Source organism: Salvelinus sp. IW2-2015, linkage group LG4q.2 (assembly GCF_002910315.2).
Source record: "Salvelinus sp. IW2-2015 linkage group LG4q.2, ASM291031v2, whole genome shotgun sequence".
Taxonomy (NCBI): Eukaryota; Metazoa; Chordata; class Actinopteri; order Salmoniformes; family Salmonidae; genus Salvelinus; species Salvelinus sp. IW2-2015.
The window spans coordinates 24142013-24160304 of NC_036843.1; the positions used below are offsets into that span (position 1 = coordinate 24142013).

General features: G+C 41.0%; 1 protein-coding gene across 1 annotated transcript in view; it reads right to left on the minus strand.

The window, feature by feature from the left end:
- Positions 1 to 3856: 3856 nt before the first annotated feature.
- The window catches only part of LOC111963488 (endoribonuclease Dicer), a 20817-nt gene continuing 6381 nt past the window's right edge, over positions 3857 to 18292 (minus strand). Inside the window, exons 3-8 of the mRNA XM_023986964.2 lie at positions 17454 to 17709; positions 16745 to 16997; positions 16254 to 16522; positions 14865 to 15027; positions 14589 to 14664; positions 3857 to 11682 (exon numbers count right to left, since the gene is read on the minus strand). Of these exons, the coding sequence (XP_023842732.2) occupies positions 11517 to 11682; positions 14589 to 14664; positions 14865 to 15027; positions 16254 to 16522; positions 16745 to 16997; positions 17454 to 17709 (1183 nt within the window). The 3' untranslated portion in view covers positions 3857 to 11516. The remainder of the gene's footprint in view (positions 11683 to 14588; positions 14665 to 14864; positions 15028 to 16253; positions 16523 to 16744; positions 16998 to 17453; positions 17710 to 18292) is intronic.

Here is an 18292-nt window from a genome sequence, read left to right on the forward strand (position 1 = left end):
ATGTGACGTTAGGCATCTGATGTGAGAATTGCCCATGGGATGATGAGTTAGGCATCTGATGTGACGTTGGCAGGGCCTGTTAGATGTGTACGATTCGCTGCTGATGTGACGCTTACGATCTGAATGTGACCGTTAAGCATCTGTGTGACGTTGGATTGAGTGACGTAGCATCTGATGTGCGTTAGGCATCTGATGTGACGTTTAGGGGCATCTGGGATGTGACGTTACTCATCTGATGTGGAGTTAAGCATTGGATGTGAGTTAGCATTTGATTGTGACGTTGAACATCTGATTGACGTTAGGCTAAATACTGATGTGAAGACTTGAGCATCTGATGTGAACGTAGGCATTGATGTGAGTTAAGCCTTGATGTGACGTTGGCATCTGATGTTGAGTACGTTGTAAGTGCACTCATCTGATGTGACGTTAGGACTCTGATGTGAGTAGCTTGTGTGAGTAAGCATCTGAATGTGACGTTAGGCTTCGATGTGACGTTAAGCACTGATGTGACGTTAAGCCTCTGATGTGACGTTAAGCATCTGATGTGAGTTATGCATTGATGTGACGTTGGCTCTTTGATGTGACGTTAGGTTGAATGTGAGTTAGGCATCTGATGTGACGTTAGCTCTGATTGAGTAGACTGTGTGACCGTAGCATCTGATGTGGCGTATGCATTGATGTGACGTTAAGCATCTGATGTGACGTTAAGCATCTGATGTGACGTTAAGCATCTGATGTTGACGTTAGCAGTCTGATGTGACGTTAGCATTGATGGTGACCGTTAAGCAAAGTGCATTGAGAAAGTAACTCCAAAGCTATAACCGCTCAGTTAAAAATAATACAAATACAATTCTGAGAGTAAACGTAAGATGCACATCTTGGATTAACACTGTGCAGGTGCAATAAAGTGTTTATCAAAATGTCTGGTGAGATGTCTGTACATGAGGTCATTTCTCTCCTCACCAAGCAGGAAAAACACTTTTTTCCCGAGCTTGGCAAGCAGGATCACATTGTAAGCACAAACTGAACACACAACCCCATAAAGAGGCCAGAGAAAGTGTAAAAGTAAACAGAGACTCACTAGCCTGTTTATTAGGTACACCACCCCATTCACGAAAATGGATCGCTCCTACAGTGAGTCACATGGCCGTGGCTTGCTACATAAAGCAGGGAGAGGTGTTCGATTGAACGTTAGAAAGGMCAAAACGAGTGACCTGAGCAACTTTGAGGGTGGTATGATCGTCGGTGACAGGCGCGCCAGATCCAGTATCACAGAAACAGCCGCCATCCTGGGCTTTTTACACACAAGTGTCTAAGGTTTACCGATAATGACGCAACAAATAAAAAACATCCAGTCAGTGGCAGTCCTGTGGTTGAAAACAGCTTGTTGAAGGAGAATGACAAGAATCGTGCAAGCTAACAGGCGGGCTGCAGACAGACAAATAACAGTGCAGTACAACAGTGGTGTGCAGAACGGGCAATTGCAGCAGACGACCACACCGGGTTCCACTCCTATCAGCTAAAAACAAGACGACGAGGCTTCAGTGGGCACACGGTCACCAACACTAGACAACTGAGGAGTGGAAAAACATTGCCTGGAACATGACAGTGAACTCAGTTGACTTGACCGGCCTGGTCAGTCCCCAGACCTGGTCAGTCCCCAGACCTGGTCAGTCCCCAGACCTCAACCCAATAGAGCATGTTTGGGATGAGATGGAACAGGCTGTTCACAGCATGAATGTACCGCCGTCCAATCTGCAACAACTGCGTGATGCCATCGCGTCAGCATGGACCAACATCCCTYTGGAACGTTTCCGACTCCTTATAGAACGCCTTGAATAATGCAGGCTGTTCTGGAGGTAAAGGGGGGTCCAACCCAGTGCGAGATGGGTGTACCCAATCAACTGTCCGGTGAGTGTATAGTTAATAGCTACTTAATCTATTCCATAGGCCCTGATGTGATAAACTGGGGAAGGTGGGGGGTTTGGGAGCGGGCCTGACTGAAGCCTTACAGCATCCATAAAGAGTGGACAGAACAGTTCCCAGAGCCAGGTTGTAGTACTGAGGTCAGCTGCACACACTAACACACAAACACAGAGCAACACGCACACATACAGTCACCTGGAATGCATTTCAATTAACAGGCGCGCCTTGTTAAAAGTTAACTTGTGGAATTTCTTTCCTTCTTAATGCGTTTGAGCCAATCAGTTATGTTGAGCCAATCAGGTATGCAGAAGATAGCCCAACTTGGTAAAAGACCAAGTCCATATTATGGCAAGAACAGCTCAAATAAGCAAAGAGAAATGACAGTCCATCATTACTTTAAGACATGAAGGTCAGTCAATCTGGAAAATGTCAAGAACTTTGAAAGTTTCTTAAAGTGCAGTTGCAAAAACATTAAGCGCTATGATGAAACTGGCTCTCATGAGGACCGCCACAGGAAAGGAAGACCCAGAGTTACCTCTGCTGCAGAGTATACGTTGTTTTAGTTTACCAGCCTCAGAAATTCAGCCCAAAAAATGCTTCATGTGTCTGTTGAATAACTGTTCACTACGTGAATCAGGCCTACATGGTTGAATTTCTGCAAAGAAACCACTACTAAGGACACCAACAAGAAAAGAGACTTGCTTGGCCAAGAAACAAGAGGAATAGACATTAGACCGGTGGAAATGTATCCTTTGATCTAATGAGTCCATATGTGAGATTTTTAGTATCCAAACCGCTGTGTCTTTGTGAGATTCAGAGTAGGTGAAGAGATGATTCCCGGCTGTGTGGTTCCCACCGTAACGCATGGAGGGTGTGTGACGGTGCTTTGCTGGTGACACTGTCTGATTTATTTAGAATTCAAGGCACACTTAACCAGCATGGCTACCACAGCATTCTGCAGCGATACGCCATCCCATCTGGTTTGCGCTTAGTTGGACTATCATTTATTTTCTAAAAGGACAATAACCTAACACACCTCCAGGCTATGTAAGGCCTATTTGATCAAGATGGAGAGTGATGGAGTGCTGCATCAGATGATCTGGCCTCCACAATCACCTAACCTCAACCCAATTGAGATGGTTTGGGATGAGTTGGGCCACAGAGTTAAGGAAAAGCAGCCAACATGTGCTCAGCATTTGTGGGAACTCCTTCAAGACTGTTGGAAAAGCATTCCAGGTGAAGCTGGTTGAGAGAATGCCAAGAGTGTGCAAAGCTGTCATCAAGACAAAGGGTGGCTACTTTGAAGAATCTAAAATATATTTTGATTTGTTTAACACTTTTTGGTTACTACATGATTCCATGTGTTATTCGATGTCTTCACAATTTTTGTAAAATGTAGAAAATAGTTAAAATTAAAATWAAAACTTATAGGTGTGGCCAAACTTGACTGGTACTGTACATATATATTTATTTACATTTCGGACTCTGACATTGCGRGTTCTTATGTCTTAATTTCTTGTTATTTWWKAAAAAACTTTTGGATTAGGTGTGTGTTATTGTATTGCTGCATTGTTGGAGCTAGAAACAAGCATTTCGCTGCACCGACGATAACATCTGCAAAACTGTGTACGCAACCAAGAAACTTATTTGATCTGAATCATGAAACTGACTTGACTTAAAGGGAAACGCCACAACTTTTTCATTAGTCCAGTGTTGATAAAATCCACAAATATTTTGCATGTCAGCAGTTAACTTTTCAAGATATTGGACTTTCAAGAAGCAAAGTGTCACCGGCAACATCATCATGATGCAAAATAAACGGGACAAAATATATCATGCAAAATACACGGGACAAAATACATCATGCAAAATACAACAAATATTTAAAGCATCAGAGGGAAACTCACTAATAACAAAAATAAAAACTGAATTAACGACCATACCATAACTTTATTGTAGATAAACTCAGCTACAATTATTACAAAAGAGAACCAAAACAAAAAATGAATATTAAAGGTAATTGTGATCCATAAGGTGCAGACCTCAAACCACTGCAGCATGATATTACAGCATGAGTGAGKAGTTTTTATTCTTTTCGATGTCCCTTAAAATTCCGCTGCAGTTCGTAATGGCCCATATTTCCCCATACTGAAATCAGTGCATCAACAATGTTCCACTCCATTCCGTTCCATTCTGCTGGTGTTCCGCTGTTTGGTGACAATGACATTCTCACAAGTTCATTCCTAAAAGTCCCTGTCGGTCCAGACTACCCACCAGCTTCGCTACCCACCAGCAAACAACTTGCGGCTATAAAGAGTGCATTTGATTTATTTCATTTAATGTACATTTTGTTATCCAAGAAGTTAAATCATTTTTTCATTTACAAAAAACAACAACACTTTACTCCTTGTCCAATATACCAGCCCTTGTTAAAAATGTATAGGGTCTGGAAAATGTTAGTTTTTTTTATTTTTAAGATTGAAATCATAATAGTACATTAAGCAAAATAACAAATGTGGAGTAGGGGTACCTCTCTATTGGACATGCACTACTCCATGTGGATCTAGTCAAACATAATCTAGCTAAAGGGGGGGGGATAGTGGACTAAACATAATTCAAGTCAGGCTTATCAGAGGACATGGTAMTTTATGGGTTACATTACAATTCAATATTCAAATAATTACATTTAAGGTATACACAACACATACATTTTAGCCCCTGATCTATTGCAGATATCTTTTACTACAGTGCTTTCATCAGATGGTATCCTGCTGTAGSCACATTGTATATTTCTCATCCATTGCCTCTTAAATACAATTGTAAAATACCAGCAATTGAAACAACAGCAAAGCCTAAACCACATGTTATCCCTCCTCGTCACACAACCATGATATATAACTTACACTTTTCATTTTTTCAACTCTTTCTCTGACATGAGGTAAAGTATGGCGCCCAAGTGCAATGCTCAATTGTGCTACATGTACAAAAAGAAAAAGAAAACAAAAAATGATTATCCGTTGCCAGTTCGCAATTGATTGAGGCCTATTTTATAACTACACTTCCATAAAACACCTTTACATAAAACACCTTTACTAAGACTCAGGTTGGAGGCAATGCATCATGCTGCAACATTTAGCTTGAATTAGCACTTCTTAAGGGTCTAAATTCATCATTGACAAAAACAAAGCGGTGTGGTTGTGGCATCATATGAGTGATTTCACATTCTTGTTAAGTAATCTCCCCCACATGAAACATTGTGTGCGCGCTTTGAAATTCCACATTTTGGGAACACATTTTTATAAACAAAAAATATACATAAAATAATAATAATAAAAAAAAAAGATATATTAAAAAAAAGATATATATGTTACATTTGCTGTTGTAGTTCGGGGTCACACAACTGTTGCTTGAGAGCGTGAATCCAGATTGCACTCTATACGATGTCAAACTATATGATATAAAACAAAAACTGTCAGAATATCTACCACTGTAGTTTTAGTAAAGCCTCCCCCTTTTAGTCACACATGAGTGGAATGATGTTGTCAATAAAGTATACATTTAGCAAGTATAGTATATTTTCACATATTTACAAGGCTACACCAAAGTTCAGAAACCAAATGATGTATGGCACCAGGTTAATAGTGATGCATACATACACATACCCACTAAGAACAAACAGTGCTTGGCTCGTTGCAGCTACTGTAGGCAAGTTTTCTGAACCTTCGAGAGAATAGTTGCAGTATTCGCTTGATTAGGATACGATAAGTTGAAAGGCACCGTTTTAGTTTGCGTTATTTGTCTGTCAAAAATATACGTCATCAAATAGATACAAGTAACTCTGAGGGAATGTTGTATATCAGTGCAAATAATTACGATCGATATATATATATATATATCGAACACACACACTATGTTCAAATGTTTGGGGTTGTTTTTTAAAGAAAAGCACATTTTCTGTCCTTTCAAATAACATCAAATTGATCAGAAATACAGTGTAGACATTGTTATTAATGTTGTAAATGACTATTGTAGCTGTAAACATTTTATGGAATATCTACATCGGCGTACAGAGGCCCATTATCAGCAACCATCACTCCTGTGTACCAATGGCACGTTGTGTTAGTTAATCCAAGTTTATAATTTTATGTTAGCACAGCTGAAAACTGTTGTGCTAATTAAAGAAGCAATAAAACTAGCCTTCTTTAGACTAGTTGAGTGAAGAGATGACTCCGGGATGATGGCCTTCTAGGTAGAGTTTCTCTGTCCAATGTCTGTGMTCTTTTGCCCATCTTAATCTTTTCTTTTTATTGGCCAGTCTGAGACATGGCATTTTCTTTGCAACTCTGCCTAGAAGGCCAGCATCCCGGAGTRGCATCTTCACTGTTGACGTTGAGACTGGTGTTTTGCGGGTACTATTTAWTGAAGCTGCCAGTTGAGGACATATGAAGCATCTGTTTCTCAAACTAGACACTCTAATGTACTTGTCCTCTTGCTCAGTTGCGCACTGGGGCCTCCCACTCCTCTTTCTATTTTAGTTAGAGCCAGTTTGCGCTGTTCTGTGAAGGGAGWAGTACACAGCGTTGTACGAGATCTTCAGTTTCTTGGCAATTTCTCACATGGAATAGCCTTCATTTCTCAGAACAAGAATAGCTTGATGAGTTTCAGCTGAAAGGTCTTTGTTTCTGGCCATTTTGAGCCTGTAATTGAACCCACAAATGCTGATGCTCCAGATACTCAACTAGTCTAAAGAAGGCCAGTTGTATTGTTTCTTTAATCAATACAACAGTTTTCAGCTGTGCTAACATAATTGCAAAAACGGTTTTCTAATGATCAATTAGTCTTTTAAAATGACAAACTTGGATTAGCTAACACAAAGTGCCATTGGAACACAGGAGTGAAGGTTGCTGAAAATGGACCTCTGTACGCCGATGTAGATATTCCATTACAAATCTGCTGTTTCCAGCTACAATAGTCATTTACAACATTAACTATGTCTACACTGTAGACACTGATCAATTTGATGTTATTTGAAAGGGCAAAAAAAAAAAACGCTTTTCTTTCAAAACAAGGACATTTCTAAGTGATCCCAAATTTTTGAACGCTAGTGTATATTAGATTGTTCAAAGTACAGATGTCACAGTAAAACGACTTCAGCATATATGTCACTGCCATAGATATTTGTCAAATTGCAGTCTTGTCCAGTCTACACCGAAAAATTGTTTATTTGTACTGATATATATWTAAATAAGACATAGGGCCTGGCAATGAGCAGAGTGCAGTGTCTTCTGAGGTAGTTTACCTATGGTAGGATTTTATGAGTTGCCATACTGACGGAAAGCCTCAGAGGCATACATGAGATGTACAGTTAAAGTCGGAAGTTCACATATACCTTAGCCAAATACATTTAAACTCAGTTTTTCACAATTCCTGACATTTAATCCTAGTAAAAATTCCCTGTCTAAGGTCAGTTAGTGTCACCACTTTATTTTAAGAATGTGAAATGTCATAATAATAGTCGAGAGAATGATTCATTTCAGCTTTATTTATTTCATCACATTCTCAGTGGGTCAGAAGTTTACATACACTCAATTAGTTTTTGGTAGCATTGTCTTTAAATTGTTAAACTTGGGTCAAAACATTTTGGTTAGCCTTCCCACAATAAGTTGGGCGAATTTTGGCCCATTCCTCTTGACAGAGCTGGTGTAACTGAGTCAGGTTTGTAGGCCTCCTTGCTCACACACGCTTTTTCAGTTCTGCCCACACATTTTTCTATCGGATTGAAGTCAGGGCTTTGTGATGGCCACTGCAATACCTTGACTTTGTTGTCCTTAAGCCATTTTGCCACAACTTTGGAAGTCTGCTTGGGGTCATTGTCCATTTGGAAGACCCATTTGCGACCAAGCTTTAACTTCCTGACTGATGTCTTGAGATGTTGCTTCAATATATTCACATAATTTTCTCCTCATGATGCCATCCATTTTGTGAAGTGCACCAGTCCCTCCTGCAGCAAAGCCCCCCACAACATGATGATGCCACCCCGTGCTTCACGGTTGGGATGGTGTTCTTCGGCTTGCAAGCATCCCCTTTTTCCTAACAACGTCATTATGGCCAAACAGTCCAATTTTGGTTCATCAGACCGGAGGACATTTCTCCAAAGCACAATCTTTGTCCCCATGTGCAGTTGCAAACCGTAGTCTGCTTGTTTATGGCGGTTTTGGAGCAGTGGCTTCTTCTTGCTGAGCGGCGTTTCAGGTTATGTCGATATAGGACTCGTTTTACTGTGGATATAGATACTTTTGTACCCGTTTCCTCAAGCATCTTCACAACGTCCTTTGCTGTTCTTCTGGGATTGATTTGCACTTTTCGCACCAGTGTACGTCATCTCTAGGAGACAGAACGCGTCTCCTTCCTGAGTGGTATGACGGCTGCATGGTCCCATGGTGTTTATACTTGCGTACTATTGTTTGTACAGATGAACGTGGTACCTTCAGGCGTTTGGAAATTGCTCCCTAGGATGAACCAGACATGTGGAGGTCTCCCAATTTTTTTTTTGTGTCATGCACAAAGTAGATGTCCTAACGACTTGCCAAAACTATAGTTTGTTAAAAATAATTTGTGGAGTGGTTGAAAAATCAGAGTTTTAATGACTCCAACCTAAGTGTATGTAAACTTCTGACTTCAACTGTATATCTATTAAATATAACACCATACAATCCTCTTCAAACCTCCTAATTCATTCATCAACTTTGGGAACCATTAATTATTTAATTACATTTCTTGCACACCCACTGTTTTAGGACAACACAGGTMTACAGGTTAAATAATGAAACATCTGTGAGGAACGCCATTTTCGAGTGAGAAATAATCTTAGAATCTGGAATCTTAAGCCACCCCACAGACTGTACAAATTCAGCCATTTTATGCCACAATTTTGCTGTTCCAGACATTTTCACATCGCGGGCAAATTTGCAGGTCGTAAACGATTGTCCGACGGCTTGGCTCGTTCAGTGTGACAGGTCTGCCGATTAAGTACCGCCACGTGCTGTCGGTCGTAGGCTCCGTGTAGAGTGGCTGGTGTTACGAGGTGATCCCGGTGACTGACCAATAGGAACACGGCCGGCACTGAGTATGCACACAATAATACGATTATTGTAAATAGTCAGATTACTATAACAGTTCCATTTAAACATTTACATGCTGTGCAAGAAGAATGATTTCCTTAATATTCTTGTTTACATGACACAGCTGAAATCGGGCTACCTGATGGGATTTTGATAAATGCACCAAATCGCCAATCAAAATAAACGTTCTACCACAGCGACCACGCTATTTTGGGGAAGCAGATTTGATTGAGTGGAAACATATAAAGGTTGCTTGTGAAAACTATGCATACTTTCAGTTTTTACACTGCTGTAGTTGACGTYGCCTATATCGGCTGACGTAGCCTCAAGCCAAATCGCAGAATGTGACGAGAGCACTGAATAAAATCTTACAATCTGACAAGGTTGATATCAAGATTTTAATTTGGTAACATCGCACAGTGTGACATGTGACAATCGTTAAAAGGCTGAATCTGACGTAGTCTTGCAAAGGCCTTCGACATACACTAAGACTGCGCTGGCCACACACGGTGAGAGATATAGAGTGCAATCGGTTTACTTCAACAAGCTACAGTACAGGAGGCCCCCTCCATCTGATCATGGCCAATTCATGTCTTCTTCCTTTGAAGAGGACTGATGCTCAACAGAGACTGAAGACATTAGTTTAGGCTTATGTATGTGCAGAATGAGAATACCCTCTGGTTTTACCCGACCAAATCATCAAGCATTAAATCAATTGGGCAGGGAGAGAAGAAGAACAAAGAAAACACCGATGCAACTGAACCGCTACAGCTTGAAGGCTGCTAGAACAGGACAACCAACCCAACTGACAGATTTCATAAAGGTCAAAGAAAGAGGTATTATAGTTACAGTGCAAAAAGGATGAGAAATTCAAGCTTAATACAACAAAAAACATAGCACCAAAAACAAATGCATGCAATCAACTGAGGTATTCAAGTGAAGAGGGCTTATTGATACTATTGAGAGAAAATAAAAGACATTTAGTCTAAGAGGCTATGTAGTCACATAACGTGGACGCTATGTCACAATGTGTTTGTAGTAAATAATGAAACAAAAAGGCTGGTATGCATATCCCTAGGAACTGACTTCACATGTGCAACCCTGTAGCGTCACAACTCTATTAGCTTTGGTAAAGTGAAGGGATGTGTGAACCACGATTCTGTTGAAAAAGAAGAACAACCTGTGTCCTAAAGACCTCAAAAGGTGCTCTGAGTCTTACAAAATGACCAACAAAATAAAGATGATCAATCTTGGTATCAAAAGACATTACTTGAGACTAAAGTTGTCGACTTATGTCATAATAATAAACATTTAATATCTCTTTCCCTCTAGATATATTGATAGATTTATAAATGTTTATATAAGCCATCCAGTTGCCATGGTTATTAATACATAAGCTACACAAACATGCATCCTCGAGTGCTGTTTAAAAACTATTTTTAAATTTACAGTAAGCGGGAATGTTGAATTCCTATTCTTTTTTTCAGGATACGAGGGAGGGCCTTAGTATGTAAGGCAAATAATATTTATATTTCATCATAAATGTATATATATATTTTTGTTACATATAGGATTTTGTTGTCCAATCCGACCACACAATTCTGAACATAACAGACCCTAATGGAATAAGTGCAATAATGATTGAGSGTACGTCCCAAATGGCACCCTATTCCCTATATAGTCCACTACTTTTGACCAGAGCCATAGGGTTCCTATATAGGGGATAGGGTGCCATTTTAGACCCATCCTAAGAATACCATCTCAAGACAGAGTTCAGAGAGAGGTGGGCCACACTGGTCGTCTTCACTGGTGGTCTGGCCTCTGCTTGCCATTTCCTTAGCAATAGCATTTTAAAAACCGCTTTAAAACTGGCACTAGTGCACAGACTGAGGAGTATAGCGTTTTTAGATTTACACCTTTGATTTGAACTATGTACAAATCTAATACTACTCATAATACGCATACGCCTAACATCTCACTGACACAAAGCAAAGGTTAAACAAACAAAAAAAACTAAAAAAGAAAGTGAGAAATTAACAAAGCAACACCTGACCTTTTTTTTCTCTTTTTAACACTTTGCTATACGTTAATAAAGCACTCTTGTGATTACACAAAGCAGAGAACAGAAGAAAAGTAAAGATTGTGTTTGCAAAAAAATTKAAATAAAATGTGAAATCCGTTACAACTAGATCAGCTCTCGTTGTGACTTCCCCATGTCTCCACAGAACGTTCCCTGGCTGCCTTGGTTGTGCCATTGAGGGCTGAAGATACAGGACTAATGCTGCACTGTGTTGGTAGCTAGCATCAGTTGCTAGCACTGGTAGCTACTGGTTAGCGTCAGTAGTTAGCATCAGTGGCGACTAGCTAACATCAGTAGCAAGCTAGCATCAGTGGCTACTGGCTAGCGACAGTTGTAGGTAGATAGCGTCAGTGGCTAGCATCAGTAGCTAGCTAGTTAGCGTGTGAAGCTCAGTTGTTTGGGACCTGAGGTTGGTTGGCTTTGAGGCTGCGCAGGGCCCGGCGCGCGGCGGCAGACTTGGCGATCCGGTAGCTGCGGCCCACGCCTTTGAACTTGCCCTTGCCCACGACCTCCACTGTCACACGGACCTTCCCGTCGTACGTCCGCTCCGCAGGGCTGAGGAAGGGGGTATTGAAATACATATAGGACAACAGTACATTGGCATCCTAGCAACATGGTCAGGAAAGCTTTCATTCTAGAAACTAATTAAATATTGTACAAGGCATATAGATTCTATAATATGTGAATTATAGAATCTATATGGGGTAGGGGGTGAGTTAATGGAAAATAGAATATAAAAATTGCAATCAAGTAAGTAAGCAAGCAAGCTAAAACTGTTAAAAATATACACAGTAACAGTCAAAAGTTTGGACACCTACTCATTCAATGATTTTTCTTTATTTTTTACAAATTTTCCACATTGTAGAATAATAGTGAAGAAATCAAAACTATGAAATAAAACATAAGGAATCATGTAGTAACCAAAAAAGTGTTTTATATTTTATATTTGAGACTTTTCAAATAGCAACCCTTTGCCTTGATGACAGCTTTGCACACTCTTGGCATTCTCTTAACCAGCTTCATGTGGTAGTCACATGGAATGCATTTCAAATAACAGGTGTGCCTTGTTAAAAGTTAATTTGTGGAATTTCTTTCCTTCTTAATGRGTTTGAGCCAATCAGTTGTGTTGTGACAAGGTAGAGGTGGTATACAGAAGATAGCCCTATTTGGTAAAAGACCAAGTCCATATTATGGCAAGAACAGCTCAAATACCCAAAGAGAAACGACAGTCCATCATTACCTTAGGTCATGAAGGTCAGTCAATGCGGAAAATGTCAAGAATTTGAAAGTTTCTTCAAGTGTTGTTGCAAAAACCATCAAGCGCTAAGGTGAAACTGGCTCTCATGGGGACCGCCACAGGAAAGGAAGACCCAGAGTTACCTCTGCTGCAGGATACTATGAGGAGACTATGTGGAGACTATGTGAATTAGGCCTTCATGGTCAAATTTCTGCAAAGACACCACTACTAAAGGACACCAATAAGAAGTAGACTTGCTTGGGCCAAGAAACACGAGCAATGGGCATTAGACCGGTGGAAATCTGTCCTTTGTTCTGATGAGTCCAAATATGAGATTTTTCGTTCCAACCGTGTGTTTTTGAGGAGCAGAGTAGGTGAACGGATGATCTTCGCATGTGTGGTTCCCACCGTGAAGCATGGGGGAGGTGGTGTGATGGTGCTTTGCTGGTGACACTGTCAGTCATTTAATTAGAATTCAAGGCACACTTAACCAGCATGGCTACCACAGTATTCTGCAGCAATACACCATCCAATCTGGTTTGCGCTTAGCAGGATTATCATTTGTTTTTCAACAGGACAATGACCCAACACACCTCCAGGCTYTGTAAGGGTTATTTGACCAAGAAGGAGAGTGATGGAGTGTTGCATCAGATGACTTGGTCTCAACAATAACCCGACCTTGACCCAAATGAGATGGTTTGYGATGAGTTGGACCGCAGAGTGAAGGAAGCAGCCAACAAGTACTCAGCATATGTGGGAACTCCTTCAAAACGTTTGGAAAAACATTCCAGGTGAAGCTGGTTGAGAGAATGCCAAGAGTGTYCAAAGCTGTCATCAAGGCAAAGGGTGGCTACTTTGAAGAATATAAAATATATTAGGATTTGTTTAACACTTTTTTGGTTACTACATGATRCCATATGTGTTATTTCATAYTTTTGATGTCTTTACTATTATTCTACAATGTAGAAAATAGTAAAAATAAAGAAAAACCATTGAATGAGTATGTGTGAAATCTTTTGACTGGTACTGTGCCCGCACGCACGCACGCACGCACGCACGCACGCACGCACACACATACACACACTGCATTCGGAAAGTATTCAGATCCTTCCACATTTTGATACTTTATAGCCTTATTCATTTGGAACCACCAAGACTCTTCCTAGAGCTGAGCAATCTGTGGAGAAGGGCCTTGTTCAAGGAGATGATCAAGAACCCAATGGTCACTCTGACAGAGCTCCAAAGTTCCTCTGTGGAGATGGGAGAACCTTCCAGAAGGACAACCATCTCTGTAGCACTCCACCAATCAGGCCTTTACGGTAGAGTGCCAGACAGAAGCCACTCCTCAGTAAAATGCATATGACAAACCACTTGGAGTTTGCCAAAAGGCACCTTAAAGGACTCTCAGACCATGAGAAACAAGATACTCTGGTCTGAAGAAACCAAGATTCAACTCTTTGGCCTGAATGCCAAGCGTCACGTCTGGAGGAAACATGGCACCATCTCTACGGTGAAGCATGGTGGTGGCAGSATCATGCTGTGAGGATGTTTTTCAGCGACAGGGACTGGGAGGTTAGACAGGATCGAGGGAAAGATGAACAAAGCAAAGTACAGAGAGATCCTTGATGAAAACCTCCTCTAGAGCACTCAGGACCTCAGACTGGGACGAAGGTTCACCTTCCAACAAGACAACGACTCTAAGCACACAGCTAAGACAGCGCAGGAGTTGCTTCGGGACAAGTCTCTGAATGTCCTTGAGTGGCCCAGCCAGAGTCTGGACTTGAACCCAATCTAACATCTCTGGGGAGACTTGAAAATAGCTGTGCAGCAACGCTCCCCATCCAACCTGACAGAGCTTGAGAGGATCTGCAGAGAAGAATGGGAGAAACTCCCCAAATACAGGTGACAAGCTTGTAGCCTCATACCCAAGAAGACTCGAGGCTGTAATCGCTGCCTAAGGTGCTTCAACAAAGTACCGAGTAAAGGGTCAGAATACTTATTTAAATATTTTATCAGTTTTTTATTTTATTTTGATCAATTTGCAAAAAAATCTAAAAACCTGTTTTGCTTTGTCATTATGTGTATTGTGTGTAGAAAATTAACAATTTCATCAATTTTAGACTAAGGCTGTAACGTAACAAAATGTGGAAAAAGCCAAGGGGTCTGAATACTTCCCAAATGCACTGTATACACACACAACACACATAAACAGAAATCCTCCTACCTGAACTTGGCTGTCTCAGGCTCCATCTCCAACAGCTCCCGCACCGGAGAGCGAGGGACATTAGCCGAGAATTTCTCTGCGGGGGYAAAGAAAAACGTTATAACATGAACCCCCATCTTTTTAACTCCTCAATATGATGATCACTGGGACAGACATAGGAGAACATTCATATTTAGTAAATCATTGAAACTAAAAGCSTCCCTGCATGAACTGCCAAKCAATCAGAAAAGAGAAAATCTAAATGTGGAAGAAGTAGTTTCTCGCTCRCCTCCTTACCTATAAGTGGCCTCATCATTGGATAATACACTTGCCACACTGTCTCCAGTGACATTCTGCTATCCATGTAAATTGCTCCGGCTAGTGACTCAAATATGTCTCCCATTGCCTTGGGGACCTCAATGTCCTCCTCTTTCGCCTCGTCTTCCTCTGAGCGCCGAAGCTGAAGGAAAGGGGGKATAACAGAGATGCTGTAAAAGTAGTTTTTGTTAAGGTGGAAAAAAATATGTTATCACGAGTGGATTGAATGTTGTTTTTTTTGGTCTGTGCTCTAGTACGGCATCTTTCTAATAACTCGGACTGAACATTGTCTCCCATGTGATATATTCATATCTACTAACAAATGTGCTAAGAAAAAAGTAAATGTTTACTATAGAGTGAATTGAGCATTTTCCTTTGGAAAATGAATATCTGAGAACTTTTCGAGATATCCAATTGGTAGTTACAGTCCCCCGAAGAAGCCACACTGCTTCTTGACACACTGCTCGCTTAACCAGACGCACCAATGTGTCGGATGAGAAACAGTCCAACTGACGACCGTGTCAGTGTGCATGCGCCCGGCCCGCCACAGGATGTATATTACACACAGGCAAATCACATTTTTTACTGCACTGTGCCTTTAAAGTTATTACTGTATTAAGTTTAATAGCAAATACAAAGTCAGCTGTACCCTCACACACACTGGAGACCCCACACACTGGAGACCCCACACACTGGAGACCCAGAGACCCCGCCGTACAGTTGAGCTATTAAGGGGAAATATTTACACATTATCCAAAATTAGTTTTTCTTCTTTAAAATGTTTTAATGTTATCCCTTTGGCATAAAACACGCTCTGCTCAAATGAGATCCGATTCACTGCCAAGATAGGCACTTAAAAATAAATTAAATCCAACTGGATTTAATTTAAATATAATTTTATACTGAAAATTCCAAAATCTAAATCTAAAACAGATTCATATGAACTGACAGCCTATGTTTTCGGACTTTTATGTTACATGTTAGGGGCAGAAAAAACATGAGTATGTCCCACAAAACATGTTTAAATGTTAGTAATTATCAACAAGGCCAAAAGCTATCATTAGGTCTCTGCAAAGATTTATTGGTGGAAATATACACTGGGGTATGCTGGGAAAATTTTGAACAATAGAACAAGAGCACAACAGATGTARGCCCACAACAACAACAAACACCCCAGAACACACGTAACTTTTGTTCCACATCCATAAAGTACAAGTAAATACACTACCACAACAAAACACCACACTTCTTCACCAAGGATGCATTCCAAATGGCACCCTGTTCCCTATATAGTGCACCACTTACAGGGAGCCATTCGAGATGCAATCAAACTTTACAATCGCGGGGATGGGACCACCCTAAACCCACCTCAGAGTCCATGCCTTGCATTTCGTTCTTCTCCAGCTGGAATTGCACAAAGTCGTCGATMACATAAAACAGCTCCGGCGACACAGCCTTGAAGTACTTGTGGAAGTCGTACTGGACGGCCAGGGAGGCGAAGATGGTGTTGTTGACCAAAGCCGAGCGCAGGTCTGTGAGCACGCCGGGAGAGTGTTGGCGCGGGTCTTCATAAAGGTGCTTCGTTATGAGGTAGTCTAAAATTGCATCGCCAAGAAACTCTAGTCGCTGGTAACAATCTGGGAAAGAGAGAAAATGAGGGAGGGAGGATGGAGAGGAAGTATGAGGGAGAYGAAGTGTCAATCATTCTATAATGGAACAAAATTATATTAAAGGRACACTACAGAACGTGCTGGAATTATTACAAAGTTTTAGAAACAATGCAATCTTAGGCAATATGTGCGTTCCTTCATTAGGATTCATCCATTTTGAAATAGATTCCGTAGGAAACTCATGCTTACCTGTAATGGTGTTGTAATGGTAGGAGGCGTGTGTGAAAGCRTGCAGCAGATAGGCCTTGTTCTGGAAGGTGTAGCTGATCTTCCTCTCAAAGTTCTCAAAGCCAGAGATGAGGTGGTTGAGGGTGAGCTCGGCGTCCGGGTGGTCAAAGATGCAGCGGGGTGGGATCTTCAGCCAGCCATACTGGAGGTCAAGGTTCACGACCTCTATGACCCCGCCCTTCTCCTTCAGCCTCCTCCTCTCAACCGGTAACACCTGTTTCATGATAGTGATAGGTTGTATTATTAAGTCATGCTTCATGTGATGGCTCAGGGATGTAACTTGTACATTTGATTTCCCCATAGGTCACATAGTTGCTTTGGATAAAAGCATCTGCTATTTATAATAATAAACATTATCACAGGCATCAATTACCTTGAGGAACATTATAACTAGAGTGACATTAACACAATAGTAGAGGTAGTTTGATATATTAGAGTCTACATTAACACAACAGTAGAGTTAGTTTAATAGATTCGAGTCTACATTAACACAACAGTAGAGTTAGTTTAATAGATTAGAGTCTACATTAACACAACAGCAGAGGTAGTTTAATATATTAGTCTACATTAACACAACAGTAGAGGTAGTTTAATATATTAGAGTCTACATTAACACAACAGTAACAGCAGAGGTAGACGAAACAGAGAGGTGGTGTATCTAAGGCCATACCTTGAGTCCCAGTGAGCAGAGGAACATCTGAGCAGCCCTCTCCCCACAGCTGGTGAGGTAGCAGCCCAGCAATGCCTCCACACAGTCAGCGATGCTCTTGTCAGCGATGCATTGCTCTGTGTGCAGGTCATAGGAGATAGACTGTTTCCCCAACTCCGCCCCACAGTTCTCCTCTGACGGGTTCCAGAAACCCACCACGAAATCATCCTCGTCCCCTGCCTTGCTAGGGTCCAGGTAACACATGGCATCCCACGAGCTGMAATAATTCACAATCATTTGATATGTCTACTTATTAAGTGGTATGCCAAATCAGTCATTAATGCACTGTCCATACATTTAGGTAGAATGTACAGTACCAGTCAAAAGTTTGAACACACCTACTCATTCAAGGTTTTTTATTTATTTCTACTATTTTATACAGTGTAGAATAATTGTGAAAACAACAAAACTATGAAATAACACATATGGAATCATGTAGTAATCAACAGTGTTAAARAAAGATTCTTCAAAGTAGRCACCCCTGTGGAATTTCTTTCCTTCTTKATGCGTTTGAGTCAATCAGTTGTGWTYTGACAAGGTAGGGGTGGTATACAGAAGATAGCCCTATTTGGTAAAAGACCAAGTCCATAGCATGGCAAGAACAGCTCAAATAAGCAAAGAGAAACYACAGTCCATCATTACTTTAAGACATGAAGGTCAGTCAATCTGGAAAATTTGRGCGGTCTCAAAAAATATCAAGCGCTATGATGAAACTGGCTCTCATGAGGACCGCCACAGGAAAGGAAGACCCAGAGTTACCTCTGCTGCCATCCCATCGGGTTTGCGCTTAGTGGGGCTAT